We start from the raw sequence: 19925 nt of genomic DNA on the forward strand, positions 1-19925 counted from the left end.
GATGCAGGGGCTGTTTGTGATCTAGATCTGAAGCTGTAGTGGTGGGGAGCCGAGGGTGAAGATGAGCGTAGTGGGCTTTGATCTCGGAAACGAGAGCTGCATTGTGGCCGTGGCCCGGCAGCGTGGGATCGACGTCGTGCTCAATGAGGAATCCAAGCGCGAGACCCCCGCCATCGTGTGCTTCGGCGACAAGCAGCGCTTCATCGGCACTGCTGGCGCCGCGTCCTCGACCATGAACCCCAAGAACTCCATCTCGCAGATCAAGCGCCTGCTCGGACGCAAGTTCTCCGATCCCGAGCTGCAGCGCGATCTTGCCTCTTTCCCGTTCCGTGTGTCCGAGGGCCCTGATGGGTTTCCGCTCGTCCACGCAAGGTATCTGGGCGAGGAGCAGGCCTTCACCCCCACGCAGCTGCTTGCCATGGTACTGTCCAATTTGAAGGTCATTGCTGAGGGCAACTTGAATGCTGCGGTTGTGGACTGCTGTATAGGTATCCCAGTGTACTTCAATGATCTGCAGCGCAGGGCCGTTCTTGATGCTGCCACTATTGCGGGTCTCCGGCCGTTGCGGTTGTTCCACGAGACGACAGCCACGGCATTGGCATATGGTATTTATAAGACTGATCTGCCAGAGAACGATCAGTTGAACGTCGCATTTGTTGATGTCGGTCATGCCAGCATGCAGGTCAGCATTGTCGGTTACAAGAAGGGACAACTCAAGATGTTGTCCCATACGTATGACCGATCTCTTGGCGGGAGGGACTTTGATGAGGCTCTCTTTAAGCACTTTGCGGTGAAGTTTAAAGAGGAATATAAGATCGATGTGTATCAGAATGCACGTGCATGCCTAAGGTTGCGTGTGGCATGCGAGAAACTAAAGAAGGTGCTGAGCGCCAATCCAGAGGCTCCATTGAACATCGAGTGCTTGATGGATGAGAAGGATGTCCGCGGGTTTATCAAGCGGGATGATTTTGAACAGATCAGTGCCCCTGTGCTGGAACGTGTGAAAGGGCCTTTGGAAAAAGCCTTGGCTGAAGCTGGTTTGACGACAGAAAATGTGCACTTTGTTGAGGTTGTCGGATCCGGTTCTCGTGTTCCTGCCATAATCAAGATAATAACTGAATTCTTCGGGAAGGAACCTAGGAGGACAATGAATGCTAGTGAGTGTGTGGCGAGAGGTTGTGCTCTCCAATGTGCTATTCTCAGCCCCACTTTCAAAGTGCGGGAATTCCAGGTATCTTACTCACTGTCTTTTACATTGCAATTCCTTTTTTCTGTTATTTATGTTTTATGTATGGTAAAAGTTAGTTGTGGACCAACTAAAGATAAGGGGGCAGACTTATATCCTGGATGTAGTCACATATGTATCTGAAACTCTATTATGAGCCACCGGGATTGCTAGTTAGGTAGGAGAGAAAGTCAAACCATTTTCTTTTCTTAGAAGCTTGGATGCCTTCATCCGCTTTGATGGCATCTTCATCTTTAAATATGTATAATATTTGTCTATTTAGTTTTATAGTGCATATTGTTTTAGTTGATCACTACATTTTGCATGAAGTTATTATAATACAGGTGAATTTAATGTCTATAAATTTTGTTGTACGCTTACGATGTTCTCATTTTATTGTTTTCACCAGTACTGTTAAGCATAGATCACTGTATGTTCACTGGAAGGTTGGTCAATTATCTGTCTTGGGAGTCATATTCTTATAGATATAATTGATGCTTGATTCTGAGATGTCTTGAATTCTTTATTTTTTTTGAGTGAATGCTCAATTGATTATATGGTATTTGCTCCTTTTACCTTGTATAACCATGCTTCATTTTTTGCAGGTTAATGATGGGTTTCCTTTCACAATTGCTTTGTCATGGAAGCCAGATGCACAGAACAATGAAACACAACAAACTATTATATTCCCAAAGGGGAATGCCATCCCTAGCGTCAAAGCTCTGACCTTTTATCGAGCGAATACATTCGCAGTTGATGTTGTGAATGTTGACGCAAATGATGCACAAATTGAGCCAAAAATTAGCACTTACACGGTAAGCTGCCTAGCCATAGGTATTCAGTAAGTTTGCATGTTTAGAGTAGCTGAAATAATTCAATCTGATCCCATAACAGTTTATGTTTTCTGATTCACTATCATATCCTTGCAGATTGGCCCTTTCCAATCCAGCAATGGTGAAAAGGCGAAACTAAAACTCAAAGTCCGTCTCAACATACATGGGATAGTCTCTGTTGAATCAGCAACGGTAACTCGATCACACATCCTTTTGTCATCCTCTGAAATAGCATTCTGCAGTCATTTGTGATTGAGTTCATGAGGTAGTTGGGCTGTTCAGTTTTGGCTTTAGGGCTAGTTATTTGGTAGAGGGTCGAATGTGTTGTACAGTTGCTGCTGTACGGATTGATTTTTTTGCGATTCAGGGGTAATGCAGTTACTCTGCAGTGCATGGAGTGAATTAGTGATGCAGATTTGGGGAATTTTTAACTGCCCCCACTTTCCTGTGCAATAAATCGGTGTCCAATTCTCTTTGTTGGAGTAGTGTCTCCCTTTCCTGGTGCATGCTCTTGTTCGTTCAGAGAGCATGGTCTTGTTCAATGACCTCGCTTACACTGGAAGGTGCAAGTATTATCCCCTGAACTCGGTGTCTAGCGTAGTTAAATACATTTTCTTGGGATTATTTCTCAACTAGGTCACCACGTGTTTGCCTGTGTATGTGGTCATTGGCTGTCCATTGTAATTAGTTTCATTCTGTGTATGTGTTCATCAGCAGTAGTGTAAGAACTTTTGTTTCTATGCGTCAATGAATATGCAATTTCGGTTGATGTACATGTACTGGTTATGAGAGTTTTTTTTTTTTCTGTACAGACTCTTGTGTTTCTTGAGGAATATCATATGTTTAATATCAGAAACTCCAAGATTGTGTTTTCACCATGCAAATCAAGATTAGGTTTGCAGAAAATTTGTAAACCTGCAAAAAAAATAATTATTGAGGAATGAATTCATAAAACTGAGTAGGAAAGAATTAGAGGCCGAATAGCTAATGACTAAACAAGGAACAAAACAAAGCACACAAGATCATACATCGTTTTGTCATCCTCTGAAATAGCATTCTTTATGTCGTTGGTGTAATGTGCTTCATTTTGATGCAGATGCTGGAGGAAGAGGAAGTGGAAGTTCCAGTATCAGCTACTAATGAGGCTCAGAAGGAAGCTACTAAGATGGACACAGATGACGCTCCAAATGACCCTGCTTCTGGAACTGATGTGAATATGCAAGAGTCTAAAGGTGCTACAGACACTGCAGAGGGTGCTGAAAATGGGGCACCGACTTCTGAGGAAAAAACTGTTCCAATGGATACTGATGCTAAGGTATGGTTTTACCATTTACATCGAGATAGTAAGTTTGTCTAGAGTGGAATTAGTGTTCTGTGTTGCCTTTGGCTGACATTTGATCACCGTATTAGTTTCCATCATGTAAGTACTTTACCGATCAATTAATAATCATTTTTAAGAAAAATTGAGTTCAATAAATATTCTGAATGTGATTCATGGTTGTCGTAATTCGTAACAAGTTATTGTACAGTAAAATTATTTTCTGGCATAGTAACAGAATTATTGAGTTCATGTAAAAATATCCCTGTTCTGTTTTTTCATGCTGGAATTTTGAATTTTCCTTTGTCAAAATGTGATATTATAATGCCTTTGGAAATGATTTTCCTGTTTTAGGCTGAGCCATCAAAAAAGAAAGTTAAGAAAACAAATGTTCCAGTCTCTGAATTGGTCTACGGTGCCTTGGGGGCTGCTGAGTTGGACAAAGCTGTAGAGAAAGAGTATGAGATGGCCCTTCAGGACAGGGTAATGGAAGAAACCAAGGAGAAAAAGAACGCTGTGGAAGCTTATGTTTATGACATGCGTAACAAGGTATGTTGACTTGCATGTTCCAATATTCCCCTACAAACTTTGTTAATAGAACCTGAATTTGTTTTTCTTCTATTTAGCTCTATGACAAGTACGGTGATTTTGTCACACCTGAGGACAAGGAAGGTTTGATTTCTAAGCTTCAGGAGGTTGAAGATTGGCTGTATGAAGATGGTGAGGATGAGACCAAGGGAGTCTATATTGCTAAACTGGAAGAACTTAAAAAGGTAAGCCTTGTATGCTGATACAATGTTTTTGGGTATTTCAGGTTTAGATGATATATTTTTTTTATTTTCTCAATTGTAGGTTGGTGATCCTATTGAGGCGCGCTTCAAAGAGTGGGAAATTAGAGATTCTGCTGTTAACCAACTGGCATACTGCATTAACAGCTTTAGAGAAGCTGCACTGTCTAATGACCTAAAGTTTGAACACATCGACATATCAGAAAAGCAAAAGGTAATTACTAATTCTAAATAGACTATAGAGGAGATAATGTGATTGAGTTCTGTTCATTTTCATATTCCCATGATAGATTTAATTTTCTTCACTGCAATGTGCTACACGATATTTGAGTAGTACTTTGTCATTGGCTTGCATTTCCTTATACAGCTGTTCAGTTCCAACACACAAGGGTGTGTCTTTTCATTTTTGTGTTTATTTGGCAGTTGCAATGCTAATGTGGTAGATGAATAGGCGGTACTGTTGTCAGTTGCTAACTCATTTTTTCTTCTAGGTTATTAATGAGTGCTCAGAAGCAGAGACTTGGCTACTAGAGAAAAAACAGCAGCAGGATGCTCTGCCAAAGCATGCTAATCCTGTCCTCCTTGCTGCTGACCTGAAGAAGAAAGCTGAAACACTTGACAGGTTAGTATATGGCTATGCCCTCCCCCCTTTCTGAGATTGGCCTGCCCTAAGCCCCTAATGGTACATGCACATGTAAAGGTGATGTTCTGAGAAAAATAATCTTTGAACCTTTGCTTTACAGGTTCTGCAAACCAATCATGACGAAACCCAAGCCAGCTCCGAAGCCACAGACTCCGCCTCCGGCTGAAACCCCAGCACCTGAGCCTCAAACACCAGAGCAGCAGCAATCAAATGGTGAAAACGCAGCCAGTGAGCCAACCAGCGAGGATGCTGCTGAGGAGCCTGCTGCTGAGCAGATGGAAACAGACAAACCTGAGGGAGGCGCAGATGCCTCGGCTTAGAGCTTTTTATCTTTGCCTGATATACCTTGTTACCTGCTGCTACGGTCGGTAGGGGACCAACTAGGTGAGATGGTTGTTTGCTGCATTTCTTTGAGGATGTGTGTTGGGACGTTTAGTTATATGATGTGTTCCTTTCTTTGACAAAGGAGGTGGTTGGATGGACGATGAAGGATAAGGGCAGTAGGGGGCACCCTTTCTCCCGTTTTGGTGCCCCACGGGCTCCTGTAATTGTCATCGTTGATGGTCCGTAAGACCATGACTATTCCCAATTTTTCGTGTTTTTATTGTAAAAAATGGCCACTTAAGCTGCTGCTAGAATATCATTCTTCAAATTTTATGTGCACCTTTACGTTGGCCATCTTGTTCTGTTAATAAGTGAAGGTGATTTCCGAAGTTTATTTCGACTGTTGAATCAACTTCTAGCTCCTGAAGCTAGGCGTTCAATTCAATTGCATAGGGGCACCACGAGGAACCAATAGATGCAGCCAATCTGGGACACGATATGGAAGCTGCCGGTGCCCTACGAAGTTAAATTTTGTCTCTTCTGCGTTAAAGTCAGAACAGCTTGGCCTAACTCACTACCTTAACCGGAAGATTAATTTTGACAGGCATGAAATGCCCAATGAGGATGGGAAATGGTGAAATGGGTGAAAGAGAGAGGGGGGAACAAAACATGGAAGGTACACGCCTGAAACTGCTCACACTGTCCATCAGCTTATGAAATGTTGAGATCAATTAGAAAAAAAAAACTGCGTGTTACTTTGGGTTTGGTGTTTAGCTGGGAACGAGGCTAACCAACATGGCAGGCTCTAGCAGAGATTTCGATAGTTCAACAGATTGCTACGAGAAGACTATTCACTAACTTTTCTGCACATTCGAGCAAAACCAGTGCCTTCAGTAGATTGCTCAAGCTTTTAGTGGAAAGGCGCAGTCCCCGACGTCTTACGTAGTGCTGTCATTGTTTCGTCATTACTGTGTTAATATATACTCGTTGAAATCATAAAAATGTAAACATTACTGCTGTGGAAGTTTTTTTTTATTTTTAACCCTTTTTTTTCTTTATTTATAAAAATAACCTCAGCGGGGTTTTATTTGCGCGGCCTAACCCTTTTGGCCGCGCCAGACCGCCTGGCGCGGCAGGAACATGCTGCCGCGCCACATGCACTGGCGCGGCAGCCCCCTGCCACGCTGGCGCGCCGAGTCGCGGCGCCAGGCGGGCGCTGACGTGGCCGGGCGTTCGCCGCGCCAGCCCACCTGGCGCGGCAGGGCCAACACTTAGACCGCGCGCCGGCTCCCTTCCTCCTCCCTCCCTCCTTTCTTCCTCCTCCAGACACGCCCGAGCCCGAAACTCCAGCGCCGCCCCCCGCCGCCCCACCCCCAAATCCACCCAAAATCCGGCGTTTTCGGTGGGGGAAAGTAGTGGGAATCGATCCCTGCTTCGTGTGGAAGGTATTCCCCTACTTATTCTCGTGTTTTACCGTTGCATTTGGTAGATCGGAGGATGTTTAGGTGACTTAGGGTTAGGTTAGTGACTTGAAATTTCAATGAAATGCAATGGTGTTTTGTGTTAGATGATACGTAGTTCATACGCAATTGAGTCTCTGCCCGCGATATTGACGTGTAGAACTTATTGATTTAAGGATATATTCATTGAATCGTATAGTGCAATGTATATGTGTATTTTTTGTTTGCAATTTGTCCAATATATGTAATGTGTGTAGTTGATATGTCGAATATGTGCAATGTGTAGTGTATATGACATGGTGAAATGTTTGTATTTTGTAGATGGATCGTTTAGTTCGATTTTTTCATGGTGGTGTTGTGAAACAAAATGGGGAGTTAGAGAATATGAATGAGTCAATTGAAATATTTGATGGTCCTCCAAGTTTTAGTGATTTAGTTGACCGTGTAATGACGAAGTATGGATGTAGAGTGGATGAGATCAGTTTGAGAGGTCGTTTTGATTGTGGGAAAGCTAGAGCTCATTATGTTCTCATGAAGTTAGCATCCGATGCGAATTGGAAGCACTATAAGGATGTTGTGCACGAAGCTAATGTTGCATGTTTGGAGGTTATAGTCGAAATTGTTCGTATGCCTGGCCCAAATGTTGTCATGAGGGAGGAAGTGACGGTAGTGAACCATAATGGTACCCAGGAGTCAGAAATGTTGCATCACGTGTTAGGTGAAACAGAACGTGATTTTGACTTGGCTATTGCCAATGATGATTTTTCCAATAACATTTTTGAGAGGGATGAAGCAAATATAGATGTTGATAATGTCTCTATGGGTTCCGAAGATTGTGAATTGGAGGAAGATGGGGTAGTAGGTGAGGAGGTAGAGGAGGAATCACTATTTGAGAGTGGTGGGCATGAATATGAGAACGTCGGGGTAGAAAATGAAGAGGATGGACTGCAATTTGACACCGCAACCGTACATGATGTAGAAGGCATTCGTCGTATGGACGATTGTTTTTCTTACACCCAGTGTGAGTTGCGGATGTTAAAAGAACGTGATGTCGAACTGCCATCCGTTCCCAATGATAAGGATATAAGTATGGTTCACAAAGCAATATGTGAATCTAGTATGGTGAATGCCGAAGGGACGTCCATTGGTGAGAGTCCAGTGATTAAGAAGGGGATGAAGTTCAATAGTCTTGAGGAGCTGAAGTTTTTCTTGGCTGACTACGCGGTGAGGTTACATAGACATTTTAGCGTAGTTCACTCTGACAAGAACTTAAGATACAATGTGATGTGCAAGCAAGGATGCCATTGGCGTGTATGGTCTCGGCTAATATCAAGCACCGGACAATGGAGAATTTCAAATGTTGTGCAACCGCATACTTGTCGGTCGTCACAGCCGAAGCGAGAGCATTTACAGTGCACAGCAAAGTACCTTGGACGGCGTATCCTAGGCATTATCCGTAAAGACAGCGAGACATCGGTGCCATCACTCGTGGAGTCCATCTTCATCTTTAGTGGGTACCGTGTGAAGTATTCGAAGGCTTGGCGGGCGAAGCAACACGCTGTTGCCCTGCTTTGGGGCGACTGGAAGGAGTCGTACGGCATGGTTCCTAGGGTACTCTCAGCTATAACCTACTACAATCCCGGAGTTAAATGGTGGATCGACTCATGTGGCATGATGGTTCCTGACAATGGAGTGTTGAAGCATATACTGCAAAGGGTATTTTGGTGCTTCCCTCAATGTAGTGAGGCATTTCAACATTGCCGTCCTGTGGTATTGGTGGACGGTACATTCTTGACTGGCAAGTACAAGGGTACATTAATGATGGCAGTTGCTGTAGATCCAGAACAACAGATTGTGCCTCTTGCTTTTGCCTTGGTCGAGAGTGAGAATAATGAGAGTTGGTCATGGTTTATGAAACTTGTTCGAGTAAATGTTCTTGGACCTTCACGGATAGTGTGTATGATATCAGATAGGCATCATGGGCTTCTAAATTGTGCAAAGGACCACATTGATGGTTTTCCACCGCTTGTGCATAGGTGGTGCATGAGGCACTTTGCTGCCAACATGTCGCGTCGGCAGAAGAGCAATCGTGTGATTGGAAAATTGAAATTATTATGCACGGTTCATACAGAGAGAGAATTTCGTGAGAAGTTAGAAGATTTAGTGAAGGACTTGAACGACGACGCAAAAGAATGGTTGAAGGGTGAAATGGGGGACAAGGATAAATGGGCGCAGGCTTTCGATGAGGGAGGAATGCGGTGGGGTATTATGACCACGAACTTCTCGGAATCACTCAACGGAGTTTTCAAAGGCATCCGAAGTAGGCCCGTCGCTGGAATTATTGAATACACATTCGAAAAATGCAACGCCTACTTTGTGAACCGATGGGGAAAGGCACGTGACATGTTAGATCAAGGCTATAGAATTGGGCAAGTTGCAGATAATTATTTATCAGAGGCTGAGCTTAGATCCGTGCACCACTTAGCAGAACCGTTCGGGCCAGAAAGGATGGTGTATTCTATAAGAAGTTACGGTACGACTAACATTGGGGGTGAGAGTCATGGAGGTCGACACTATAGAGTGGATCTGCACGAAGTTTCGTGCACCTGCAATGTTCCTCAATTGTTGCACCTTCCATGTTCACACTTCATTACAGCTTGCAAGGCAAGAGGTCTTAACTTTGAAAGCCCCATGTACATGTCACCGTTGTACTCTAGGGAGCACACCATCAAAATTTGGGAATCAAGCTTTCAACCTTACTTAGATCCGTCACAATGGCCGGCATATGAAGGGGTAGGGTACGTGCCTAACCCCAGTTTAATGAGAAATAAAGTAGGAAGGCGGCAGAAGAAGCGTTTCACAGGCGAGATGGACGTGTCGGAAGGGAGGCTTTCTGCAGATTATGATACTGGTGATTTTGATATTGACAAGTCGGAAAATCGTTGCTCCAAGTGCCACAAGATCATCAGGAATTGCACATGCCGCAGTAGAAAATCAAAAGACACTAAATCTAGACCGAGCAGTAATAGGCCGCGTACTTCGAACAATTGGGTATGCGCGTTGCTTGTATTATGCGTGGCTATTATTTTATCTTTTTTATAGTAGTACATTATCATATTTTCCGTACTTATCATGTAATGAAGCTTTTTACTAACGATCTATGTTGTTTCTTTAGGATGGCGGCCCCGGGGTACCCTCTTCTTGAGGCTGCTTACGACTTGCACCACCGTGCCCACCACCTCGCGGACATGAATGAGGTATAACAATGGTTGCTAAGTTTTGCTGATGAATGCATACCTTAGGATGAGAATTGCAAGATTTTCGTATGAAATGTTCTTATAAATTAATTAAGGATGTGCCTATCGTTACTATTCGCTTGTGTAGAGTGTAAACAATTTCATACTGCAAATGTCATTTGTATCATATTTGTGTTACTTACCACTTTAGAAGCCCGTTATTCACAATTGGATTGACTTCTCATTTTGGTAATAATCTTATAATGTTTTGCAGAATTTGACACCACTGAGGGCTAGGGTGCACTCACCACTTAGGTGGGATGAGCGGTACGCCCAGTACCTGCAGAGAGCAGGTTTCTTGGATATCGCTGTTCAGGTCGTGGGGGGTCTCCCTCCAATGGACGGACCACTGTTGACCGCTATGGTCGACAGGTGGCGTCCGGAGACTCACACGTTCCACATGCCCTTCAGAGAAATGACCATCACAATGCAGGATGCGGCTATGATACTCGGCCTTCCACTGCATGGGCTGCCAGTGACAGGTATTATCCAGAATGAGAATTGGCGTGATATGGTCGAGATGCATATTGGGATTAGGCCGCCAGAGCTAGAGGGCGGAGATAGCTCGAAGAAGACGTCCGGTGTTAGCTCGGCATGGTTGAGGGAGCACTTCGAGGTGTGTCCTCCGGGAGCAAATGACGAGGTCGTGCAGCGCTTTGCTCGAGTGTGGCTATGGCACTTTGTCAGTACATTCCTCCTTCCAGATGCAGCTGGGAACACAGTATCGTGGATGGTTCTCCCCATTCTAGGTCAAGTTTGGAAAAACATAGCCACTTACAGTTGGGGCTCAGCGGCTCTTGCCTGGCTGTACAGACAGTTATGTGAGGCTTGCCGGCGCACAGCGAGAGATTCTAATATTGGAGGGTGCACTTATATGCTCCAGATATGGATTTGGGAGCGAATGCCCGTGGGTCGACCTTCCCGCCTCCGTGTCGATGTAAGTCACAACGGCTAATTCCTTTTTCTACGTTAATGTTCGAAAAACTATTGTATCATGTGACCAATTGGACTTACTTGCAATTTCAGCCATGGCATCGAGATGATGCTCTTCCCACGTTCTATCACGTGTGGAAGCATGTGCGGCCCGTTCGTGGCAATCCGGATAGACGCTACAGGGCCTACACGAACGAGTTTGATGTTCTCACGCAGTACCAGGTAATTTGGTAACCATAATAGTTTTTAAGCTAACTTGCGTATAATGGTAGATGAAATAAGTATTGCGTGAAAATTTTTGAAGGTGGAATGGAAACCGTATGACCGTCAGCAGCTTAGCGAGATCGTCTTTTCACCGACGTGCTACAGAGACAGAGAGCTGTGGAGGTGCACGACCCCAATGATACTGTACTACGTGGTAGAGTTTCATATGCCGCATAGGGTGATGCGGCAGTTTGGGAGGATGCAACCGTGCCCTCCTTTGGAATTATCGACTTCGCAGCAGCTGCACAGGTACGCAGGAATAAATAACTATTGGAGGGTATTCAATTAACGCAATTAACGTGTTATACTAATACTTCACTAATTTCTGATGCAGTATCGACCGCAGAAAGCGGTACAAGGAAAATGATTGGAGGGTGAAGCATGACCGGTACATCCACATGTGGCAGAACAAGGAAGGATGCGATCCTGAAGGTGGACCGTACTGGCGACCCAACAATGAGTACATAAGATGGTACTGTACTTCGACGAGAACCAAAGTGAAACCATCTTGGACTAATGTGCCCATTGAGGATGCACCGTCTGATGATGACGCTGACATAGCTGACGCGTACGACACCGTGACACGCCATGGGACACAGCCTGAGCGTGCACCTCTCCACGACTACATGGTAAGCTTTCGGTTTGTAATTATAGTATCGTCACATTGATCACTTATGGAATGAAAACTACTGCGTGCAGGGACAGCAGCTTGCAAGGCTCTCTAACGAGGCGGGCGTGATTATGGAGCACGCTGTTGGGGAAGGTGATAGTCTGCTTCGTGCTTTTGCAGAGGTAGAAGCCCAAACAAATTTTCACTTATACTCGTACTATCTTTGTAACCATCAATAACATAGTCGTGAATATATGGCAGAGGGTCCGTAAAAGTTGCAGGCGAATGGCGCAGAGGATGAACTGCATGACATCCTCAGATGCGCACGACGGGGTCAATGTCCAGGGTACTTCTTCAGGATCACGTCGGACTGCATTGGTGACTACCCCCAGGGCTGCAACACCGTCCACTGCGGCAGGTCCTAGTCGGAGATCGCGAGGTAAGGAACCCGCATCCCCTCAGGAAAGCGAGGACTCGGAAGGTGAGCAGTCTGAGGATGATGACCCTACGTATGGTGAGGAACTCGAGATTTCTCACGATGCTCCACCTGTGACTCAGACGCAGGGAGAGTCCAGCCAGGTATATTCAGAAGTTCCTCCAATTTCAATTATACATTTTAATGTTCGCTCCCGAAGTGTCATACAAATTTTATGATTTGTGTCCAATTATTCAATAGGAACCTGCAACTCATACCCGGTTGCCACGCCGACGTCGTCGTTCCCGGGACCACACCGACGTTGGCAGCGCCAATGTGCTGCCCACGCATCCAAGGAGGGAGCGTCGCCCAAGAGATCCTTTTAGCCCTCCGGATGAGCGACGGTCACGCCACTGAACCTATCATGTGCCCAATTATTTCATGTCACGTTTGTAAAAGACTAAGTTGGTAAAAGACTAAGCATGTTAGGTTTATTCATGTCACGTTTGTAAAAGACTAAGTTGGTTGTTACATTTTTTTATGTCCGTACAATGTTATATGTTTGCTCCATGATGTACTTGTATTTCGTGTATTTTTCCGTAAATGTTTAGCACAAAAATACGTTTCGGATTGTGCAGCGCGTTCCTGATGCCCCACCCCCCTGGGCCGAAACCTAATGAAAGTTTACTAAAATTGGCTCGGCCGCGCACCCTTGCCGCCACCACCCCCCGGCGAAACCTACTGAAAGTAGGTTGCGTTTTCAGTAGGTTGCGTTTGGCGCAGTAGCCCAGCCCTGCCGCGCCAGGCCGCCTGGCGCGGCAAGGGTTTAGTAGATTTTCGAGTATTTATCTAAAGGTAGGAACAAACGAGAATAAGAGAAAATTGCTTCTAATTTCTTTTATCCAAGTGAGATATATGGCATAATATTCTTCCATTTTTATATGAAAGGCCTTTTTTTTATTTCTCTATTCCACTCCATTTAGATCTAAGAAAGAACCCAATACAATGAAATTCCACTAGTATACAAAAAAATAAATAGATACAAACAAAAGGTCTCAAACCTTGTTATAGAATTTGTGTTTCAAAGAAAAGAAATATCATATATATTCAGCGAATGAAATAGAGTCGGCGAATGAAGCGGATTCATTAACAACTCAATTTACGGATCAAAAATGAAAAAAAAGAAAGCATTGCCTTCTTTCCTATACCTTATTCCTTCCGGGTCGGGAAGATGCATGGAGATTGACTACGGTGATCCGTGGACAGGAGGTCAGGAAAACAACACGCCAAAACCACAAGAAGCCAGTCATGTCACGGCAAACTTTGATGCGTCTGAACATAGTTCTCTCGGAAATGAAAATAGTTTTTGACAACTAATTGTAGTTCCCAGAATAAACATAAACATAATGTTCTACATAGTTTTCACAGCTACAGAGAAACATGATCCAGCTACATCAACACGTTCATCTAGTCCGAGTCACCTTCATATAGTAACTCGTCGTCATCATCATCATCATCAACATCTCCGGCAACAACAACTCCCTTGCCTTTCTTATCGACATTAACCTTACCAACAGGTAAATCGGCAACAAGAGCCTTCATCGTCTCCATCTGTGCCTCTTCCGCTTTTTGTTGTAACTCTTCCATTTCAAGCCTTCTTTTTCTTGCCGCTTTTTGTTGCAAATATTGTTCCCATGAACCCTCAGGGTATTTCACATTCGGATCAACCACATAACCTAAGCGATCTCTTTCCTCCATCAACCTTTGTTTCTCCAACTCCCTCTCCTCCTGCAACTTTCTCCTATTTTCTCTCTTCTCATTTTCAGTTAGAGGTCGTGGATACTTGGATCTATTTTGCCTCCAATACTTAATAATAGTTTCCCTTGCATAAAGTCCATTAGGTTTCACTCCAGTCTCATGCACCATATCTTGATATATTTTTCCCCAAAGCAAGTCGTCGTCAGGAATAGGCACATCATACTTCTTCCTAATCTTTTCTTTAATTTCTTGTTGTTTCCTTAACTTCCATGGTTCCGATGTATTTCCCAACTTTAATAACAAATCATATCGACCACAAAAATCTTCCCAATCACATGTCCTTCTCTCCTGCAACAACAATTAAATATTCTTACAAATTTGAATCAAGTTACAACCTTCATAAAACATAAGAGACGAGTAGTTACTAACCCAGTAATCGCCATGTGCATTTCCACAGAACGAACCATATCCAAGTTCAGAAGGCACCACACCTTCTGTTGCCAATATACCACACTTGCATCTATCACTAGGAGAGGACACACATGGCCACGGTGCATTTTCACTTTCAAACTCCCGCACTTCCTCCTCTGTTGGCCACATTGCCATTGGGCCGTATATATACTCATTGAAATCACACAACGGCCACCCATCCTGCAAAAAACCCATGACGTGAACTACTCATATGTAAAGTAACTACAAAACGCTGCTCCAACTACCAAGCAATAACATCAAGTTAAAGTATGAACAATATACTGCAAAATTATAACTGCTAGCTAAACGACATACTAATATTCTCGTAATATACTTACATGAGTCTTTAGGGAGCATCGAAAGAATGGAGTAAACTTAGGTGGATCCCCTAAGTTAGGACGCATAAGCTTAGCAGGAACACCACACTTGCACATGGGAGGATCCCTCACACGCCTACAAGCAGCCTCCTGCTTCTCCTCATCGGTCATCCTAGGTGGGTTTGGTGGAGGAGGAACCCAACGCCTAAACTTATGGTATGGTTTAAGCTCTGTGCTATGATATGAGAATAGGCGGATCCTAGGATCATATTTGTCGGGTCCATCGATCCACTGAAAGAAATCGCAAGGTGCGGCAGGCAATGGATCAAAAGTCCATTTGCATACATAGAAGGCTCTTCCGGCTGTCTTTGGATGCCTTGATTGTTTCACCTCTGCTTGCGCGCCACATCTACAAAGTGGTACCGGAAGAGCAGGAGGTACGGGACCAGCAACATTGGACTCGCCCACATAACGCACATACCACCTACGCCGTTTGTATTCAGAACCAAACGACGCCATCTCACCTGGAAATCAAGTGCAACAAATTTAATACACAAATAAACTTTACACACGTAATCCATACTAGCTATATACATCATTTTGATAAAATGTAAACACTCGATCTACAAAATACAAACACTGAAACAAAAATGAGACTAATTAATTGAACATATAAAAAAAATACATGTCATGTAAACCGCACAATTGGATGAATATATACCTAAATCGAAGCATTCAACAAGTTCTACACGTCAATATCGCGGGCAGAGACTCAATTGCGTATGAACTACGTATCATCTAACACAAAACACCATTGCATTTCATTAAAATTTCAAATCACTAACCTAACCCTAAGTTACCTAAACATCCTCCGATCTACCAAATGCAACGGTAAAACACGAGAATAAGTAGGGGAATACCTTCCACACGAAGTAGGGATCGATTCCCACTACTTTCCCCCACCAAAAACGCCGGATTTTTGGTGGATTTGGGGGTGGGGTGGCGGGGGCCGGCGCTGCAAGGTGCTGCTGTGTGGTGTGTCTGGAGGAGGAAGAAAGGAGGGAGGGAGGAGGAAGGGAGCCGGCGCGCGGACTAAGTGTTGGCTTCGCCGCGCCAGGCGGGCTGGCGCGGTGAACGCCCGCCCACGTCAGCGCCCGCCTGGCGCCGCGACTCGGCGCGCCAGTGTGGCAGGGGGCTGCCGCGCCAGTGCATGTGGCGCGACAGCATGTTCCTGCCGCGCCATGCGGTCTGGCGCGGCCAAAAGGGTTAGGCCGCGCAAATAAAACCCCGCTGAGGTTATTTTTATAAATAAAGAAAAAAAAGGGTTAAAAATAAAAAAAAGTACACTGCTGTGAGACGGCACCAAGACAAATTATTGAAATATTTATATTTACAAGAGACTCATCACAGTAAGCACCAGTGGTCTAGTGGTAGAATAGTACCCTGCCACGGTACAGACCCGGGTTCGATTCCCGGCTGGTGCATTTTTTTTGTTTTTGAAAATCGAGCCTCTTCCGCCTCTGTGTGCGGTCTGCCTGCCGCCTCTTCGTTCTTCACGTTGTTGCTGGTCGGAGAACAAGAACCAGAGTCGTAGCAACCCGTCCAGCTCTTGCGTCCCCGGCTTCCATCACAGGCCTGGCATGAAGCGGCGTACTGGCCTGCGTTAGCACACTCCCACCGGGAAGAACCACGCATCACGCCATTGCCATGCTCGCCTATCTATCCATGCCACCGCCAAACGGCAACGCGCAATGCACGCACACTCGGGCCTCGGCAATGGGCGCCCTCCGGAGCTTCCTCCTCTCCTACCCCGAGTTCCTCCTGGCCGCGCTGTGCTTCCTCTCCCTCGCCGCCCTCCGCCGCGCGTGGCGGCGGCAGCTCGCGCCGGTGAGCTGGCCCGTGGTAGGCATGCTCCCCTTCGTGCTCGCGAACCTCGGCCGCCTCCTCGACGCCACCACCGACGCGCTCCGCGAGTGCGGGTGCACGTTCGTGTTCCGCGGGCCCTGGCTGGCCCGCGCCGACTTCCTGGTGACGTGCGACCCGGCGGCAGTGCAGCACTGCCTGGCGTCCAACCACGGCGGCTACGACAAGGGCCGGGACTTCGCGGAGATGTTCGACATCGTCGGCGACGGGATGCTCGTCGCGGACGCCGCGTCTTGGGCGCGCCAGCGGCACGTCGCCGCCGCCGTCTTCGGAAACCCCGCGTTCCGGTCCTTCGTGCTGTCCACCATGGCGCGGCAGACGGCGCGCCTGCTGGTGCCGTTCCTCGACCATGCCGCCGCCACCTCGCCGGGCGGCGTCGAGATCGAGGACGTGTTCATGCGGTATGCGCTCGACGTGTCATACGCCTCCGCGTTCGACGCCGACCTGGACGCGCTGTCCGTCGCCGCCGCCTCGGCGCCGATGCCGCCGATCGGCCAAGCGACCAGGGTGGCCAGCGAGGCCGCGCTGCTCCGCCACATCGTGCCGGTCTGGTGGTGGAGGCTGCTGAGGTGGCTCAACGTCGGCGCCGAGAGGAGGCTGGCCGAGGCCAAGGCAGTCCTCGACGAGTTCGTCTACCGCGAGATCGCCAAACGCAAGTCACCATCCTTTCTCGCCGTCGCCTCCGGAAGGCAAGGAGGAGGCAGCGACCTCCTGTCCCTATACATGGCGTGGCCGAGGGACCCCGGCGTGACCGACCGGCAGCGGGACCAGTTCCTCCGGGACTCCGCCGTCGGGTACATGTTCGCGGCCAAGGACCTCATCGTCGCCGCGCTCACCTGGCTCTTCTACATCCTCTGCACGCACCCGCACGTCGAGGCTAGGATCCTCGACGAGCTCAAGTCCCTGCGCCCCACCGCCACCGTCGCCGCCACTGGAGGCGGCGAGCACGCCGTGTTCGACGCCGGCGCGCTCCAGCCTGCGTCCTACCTCCACGCCGCGGTCCTTGAGACGCTGCGGCTGTTCCCGCCGGCGCCGTTCGAGGAGAAGGAGGCGGTCGGCGACGACGTGCTGCCGGACTGCACGAAGGTGACCAAGGGCACCAGGGTTATATTCTGCATCTACGCCATGGGCAGAATGGAGCAGATATGGGGCAGCGACTGCCACGAGTTCCGGCCGGAGCGGTGGCTGTCCGATGTTGGCCGGGTCCGGCACGAGCCGAGCCACAAGTTCGCCGTCTTCAACTGCGGCCCCAGGAGCTGCCTCGGCAAGAACCTGGGGCTCAGCAACATCAAGATCGCTGCCGCGGCAATTTTATACAACTTTCAGGTGGAGCTCGTCGACAGTCATGTCGTCGAGCCCCAGAACTCGGTGGTGCTCCACACCAAGAATGGGATGAGGGTTAGGATCAAGAGAAGGAAGGCAGCATAATGCATCGTGGTTACCACGTTGCATCTATTAAACTCTAAACAAGAAAAAAAAAGAAAAGGAAGTGAAGTGATAGAGATAATAAAAGTTGAAGCACAAATTCCAGATTGACCTGCTCATGTAATTTCAGCACGATTGGATACAAGTTCTGAACTTCTGATTGTTCTGATCAGGCAAATTATCAGTACAAAATTGTTCACAAGTCCCAGAAAGAGAAGGAATTGCTGAATATATATCTTCATGCATGTCTGCAAGTTCAGAAATCTGTAATGTACACTCACAGGTAAAACCTGACACTGCTGATAATGTATCATACTAAACACACCCTTGATTTCCCTTTTGTAGTCCAACAATAAATGGACCAAAGAATCTAAAAAAATATTTCTGTCAGTAGTTCATCCGCTGAAGTTTTGAGATAGATATCTTGCAGCTATCATCCATGTCAACTTGCGCAGCTATTCAAGAACCGTTTGTTTACACAGCAGATCAGCAGAACAGAAAGGGTTATAATAGCCACAGCTGTAAAGATGACTGCCTGCACACACCAAACCAGAGGAACTGTAAGAAGCAAATATGCACATAAGCTCAGAACGAGTAATAGCCAAATTTGAAGTTCCCTTTTTGCAGACAATACATTGTTCTGAAACTAACCAGAACAGCAGAAGCAGCAAGTCCAGGCCGTTCTCGAGGGTCCCGGTTATAATACTTGCAGCAATAAAGAAGAGCTGCAATGTACCAAATGATAGGGCACAAGAAACCTAAAAGAAAACTGCAGCAGTACTATGTTCAATAAACCATGCAATCCTGAAAAAAGAGAAATTGGAGGTACAGACTGACTCACCAAGACCAACCTATTCCACAGCCAAAGCAGGGGAGCCGTCTCTCAAACATTGATAATCGTGGATTTTCTTCATCTCCAAGTAGTGTGTACTTCCCAAGGCATGCCTGGCAACGACAAAATTCATCTGACCTTCCTGCGAAATTCAGAAGCATGAATAAAGTTAATGCAAAATGATTGCAAGAGACTTTTGAAACACTCTTCGTTATACAGTCTGACCACACTTCTTCTGAAATGACAGTGAGACTTCTAATGTCCAACCAAGATGTTAATAGGTACCGTGCCTAGAACATGAGGATAAGGTATACAAAAAATTTACCTCCCCTCATAAAAAATAACGCGTAAAGCACCCCAGGTTGCAACAGTATTATAGCTGTCAGGCAAAGGAACACCCAATGACTTTGAAGCTTTTCGGCATTCGCAGATATATAACTCTTGTTGCAATGGCTTAATGAATACTGGTGCTAAGAACAAGTCATCTCAGGCAACACCTGTGCAGATCAGACATGACAAGTAAGCACGAAAAATCTGATGGTGTCTAATCTGTCAAAAGCAAAAAAAAAAAGGAGAAAATGCATTTCAACAAATTGATATTTTAGGTAACTAAACCATGGTGCCATACTGGTTTTCTCAATTGAGAAACATGCAGTACAGAAACCTTGAAGTTCCTTTTACCCTGTCAACTGTTTAGCTTTGGCATTAGCATGTAAACACAAAGTGTGGATATCTTTTTGTGTATACTTCTGAATGGAGGCCATATAATCTTTGTGGTTTGACTTTATTGACAGGTTTCACGTTTGCTGTAGGTTTGATGATCTTTGGCTGTAATGGAACTTGGGGCATTTAGATTTGAAAGTGCCATCTTTTTAATGATGAATAACATCTAATGGATCACCATCGTCATACGGAAGTTTATAGGTTAAACCAGTATCCAAATGCATTAGCATATGGAGAAGGGAATAATGCAGTTTGTAGTCACAAAAGGTAAAAACAAACAGAGAAGCTACAGTGCAACACGAGATGCAGCTGTATCTGTTACAAGATTATGCTTTACTCGGAATCTTAGACTGATAATCAACCTGAA

At 45.9% G+C, this 19925-nt stretch overlaps 3 protein-coding genes and 1 non-coding gene across 5 annotated transcripts in view; all 4 read left to right on the forward strand.

Annotated features, from left to right (window-relative positions):
* The window catches only part of LOC101770649 (heat shock 70 kDa protein 15), a 5740-nt gene extending 264 nt beyond the window's left edge, over positions 1-5476 (forward strand). Inside the window, exons 2-11 of one of the 2 annotated variants that reach the window (XR_214807.3) lie at positions 8-1231; positions 1831-2040; positions 2155-2250; positions 3155-3373; positions 3731-3925; positions 4003-4149; positions 4229-4378; positions 4656-4786; positions 4908-5191; positions 5274-5472. Coding sequence is in view for 1 of the 2 variants with exons in the window: in XM_004960798.3 (XP_004960855.1) it covers positions 62-1231; positions 1831-2040; positions 2155-2250; positions 3155-3373; positions 3731-3925; positions 4003-4149; positions 4229-4378; positions 4656-4786; positions 4908-5127 (2538 nt within the window). In the remaining variant the exon portion in view is untranslated. Of the gene's footprint in view, positions 1-7; positions 1232-1830; positions 2041-2154; positions 2251-3154; positions 3374-3730; positions 3926-4002; positions 4150-4228; positions 4379-4655; positions 4787-4907 lie in introns of both variants that reach the window. The other variant, XM_004960798.3, reaches the window with a different exon arrangement.
* A 10592-nt stretch (positions 5477-16068) lies between these two features.
* TRNAG-GCC lies at positions 16069-16139 on the forward strand. The gene has a single exon. It is a non-coding gene; the product is annotated as a tRNA-Gly (tRNA).
* Positions 16140-16431: 292 nt separating this feature from the next.
* LOC101771185 (noroxomaritidine synthase) lies at positions 16432-18387 on the forward strand. The gene has a single exon (XM_004960799.3). The coding sequence runs from the start codon at positions 16432-16434 to the stop codon at positions 18004-18006; it is 1575 nt and encodes a 524-aa protein (XP_004960856.1). The 3' UTR covers positions 18007-18387.
* LOC101756200 lies at positions 18273-19669 on the forward strand. Its single transcript, XM_022825199.1, has 4 exons — positions 18273-18286; positions 18866-18978; positions 19243-19354; positions 19648-19669. The coding sequence occupies exons 1-4, from the start codon at positions 18273-18275 to the stop codon at positions 19667-19669; spliced, it is 261 nt and encodes an 86-aa protein (XP_022680934.1).
* The last annotated feature ends 256 nt before the right edge of the window (positions 19670-19925 follow it).

This window comes from Setaria italica, chromosome III (assembly GCF_000263155.2).
Source record: "Setaria italica strain Yugu1 chromosome III, Setaria_italica_v2.0, whole genome shotgun sequence".
NCBI classification, from domain to species: Eukaryota; Viridiplantae; Streptophyta; class Magnoliopsida; order Poales; family Poaceae; genus Setaria; species Setaria italica.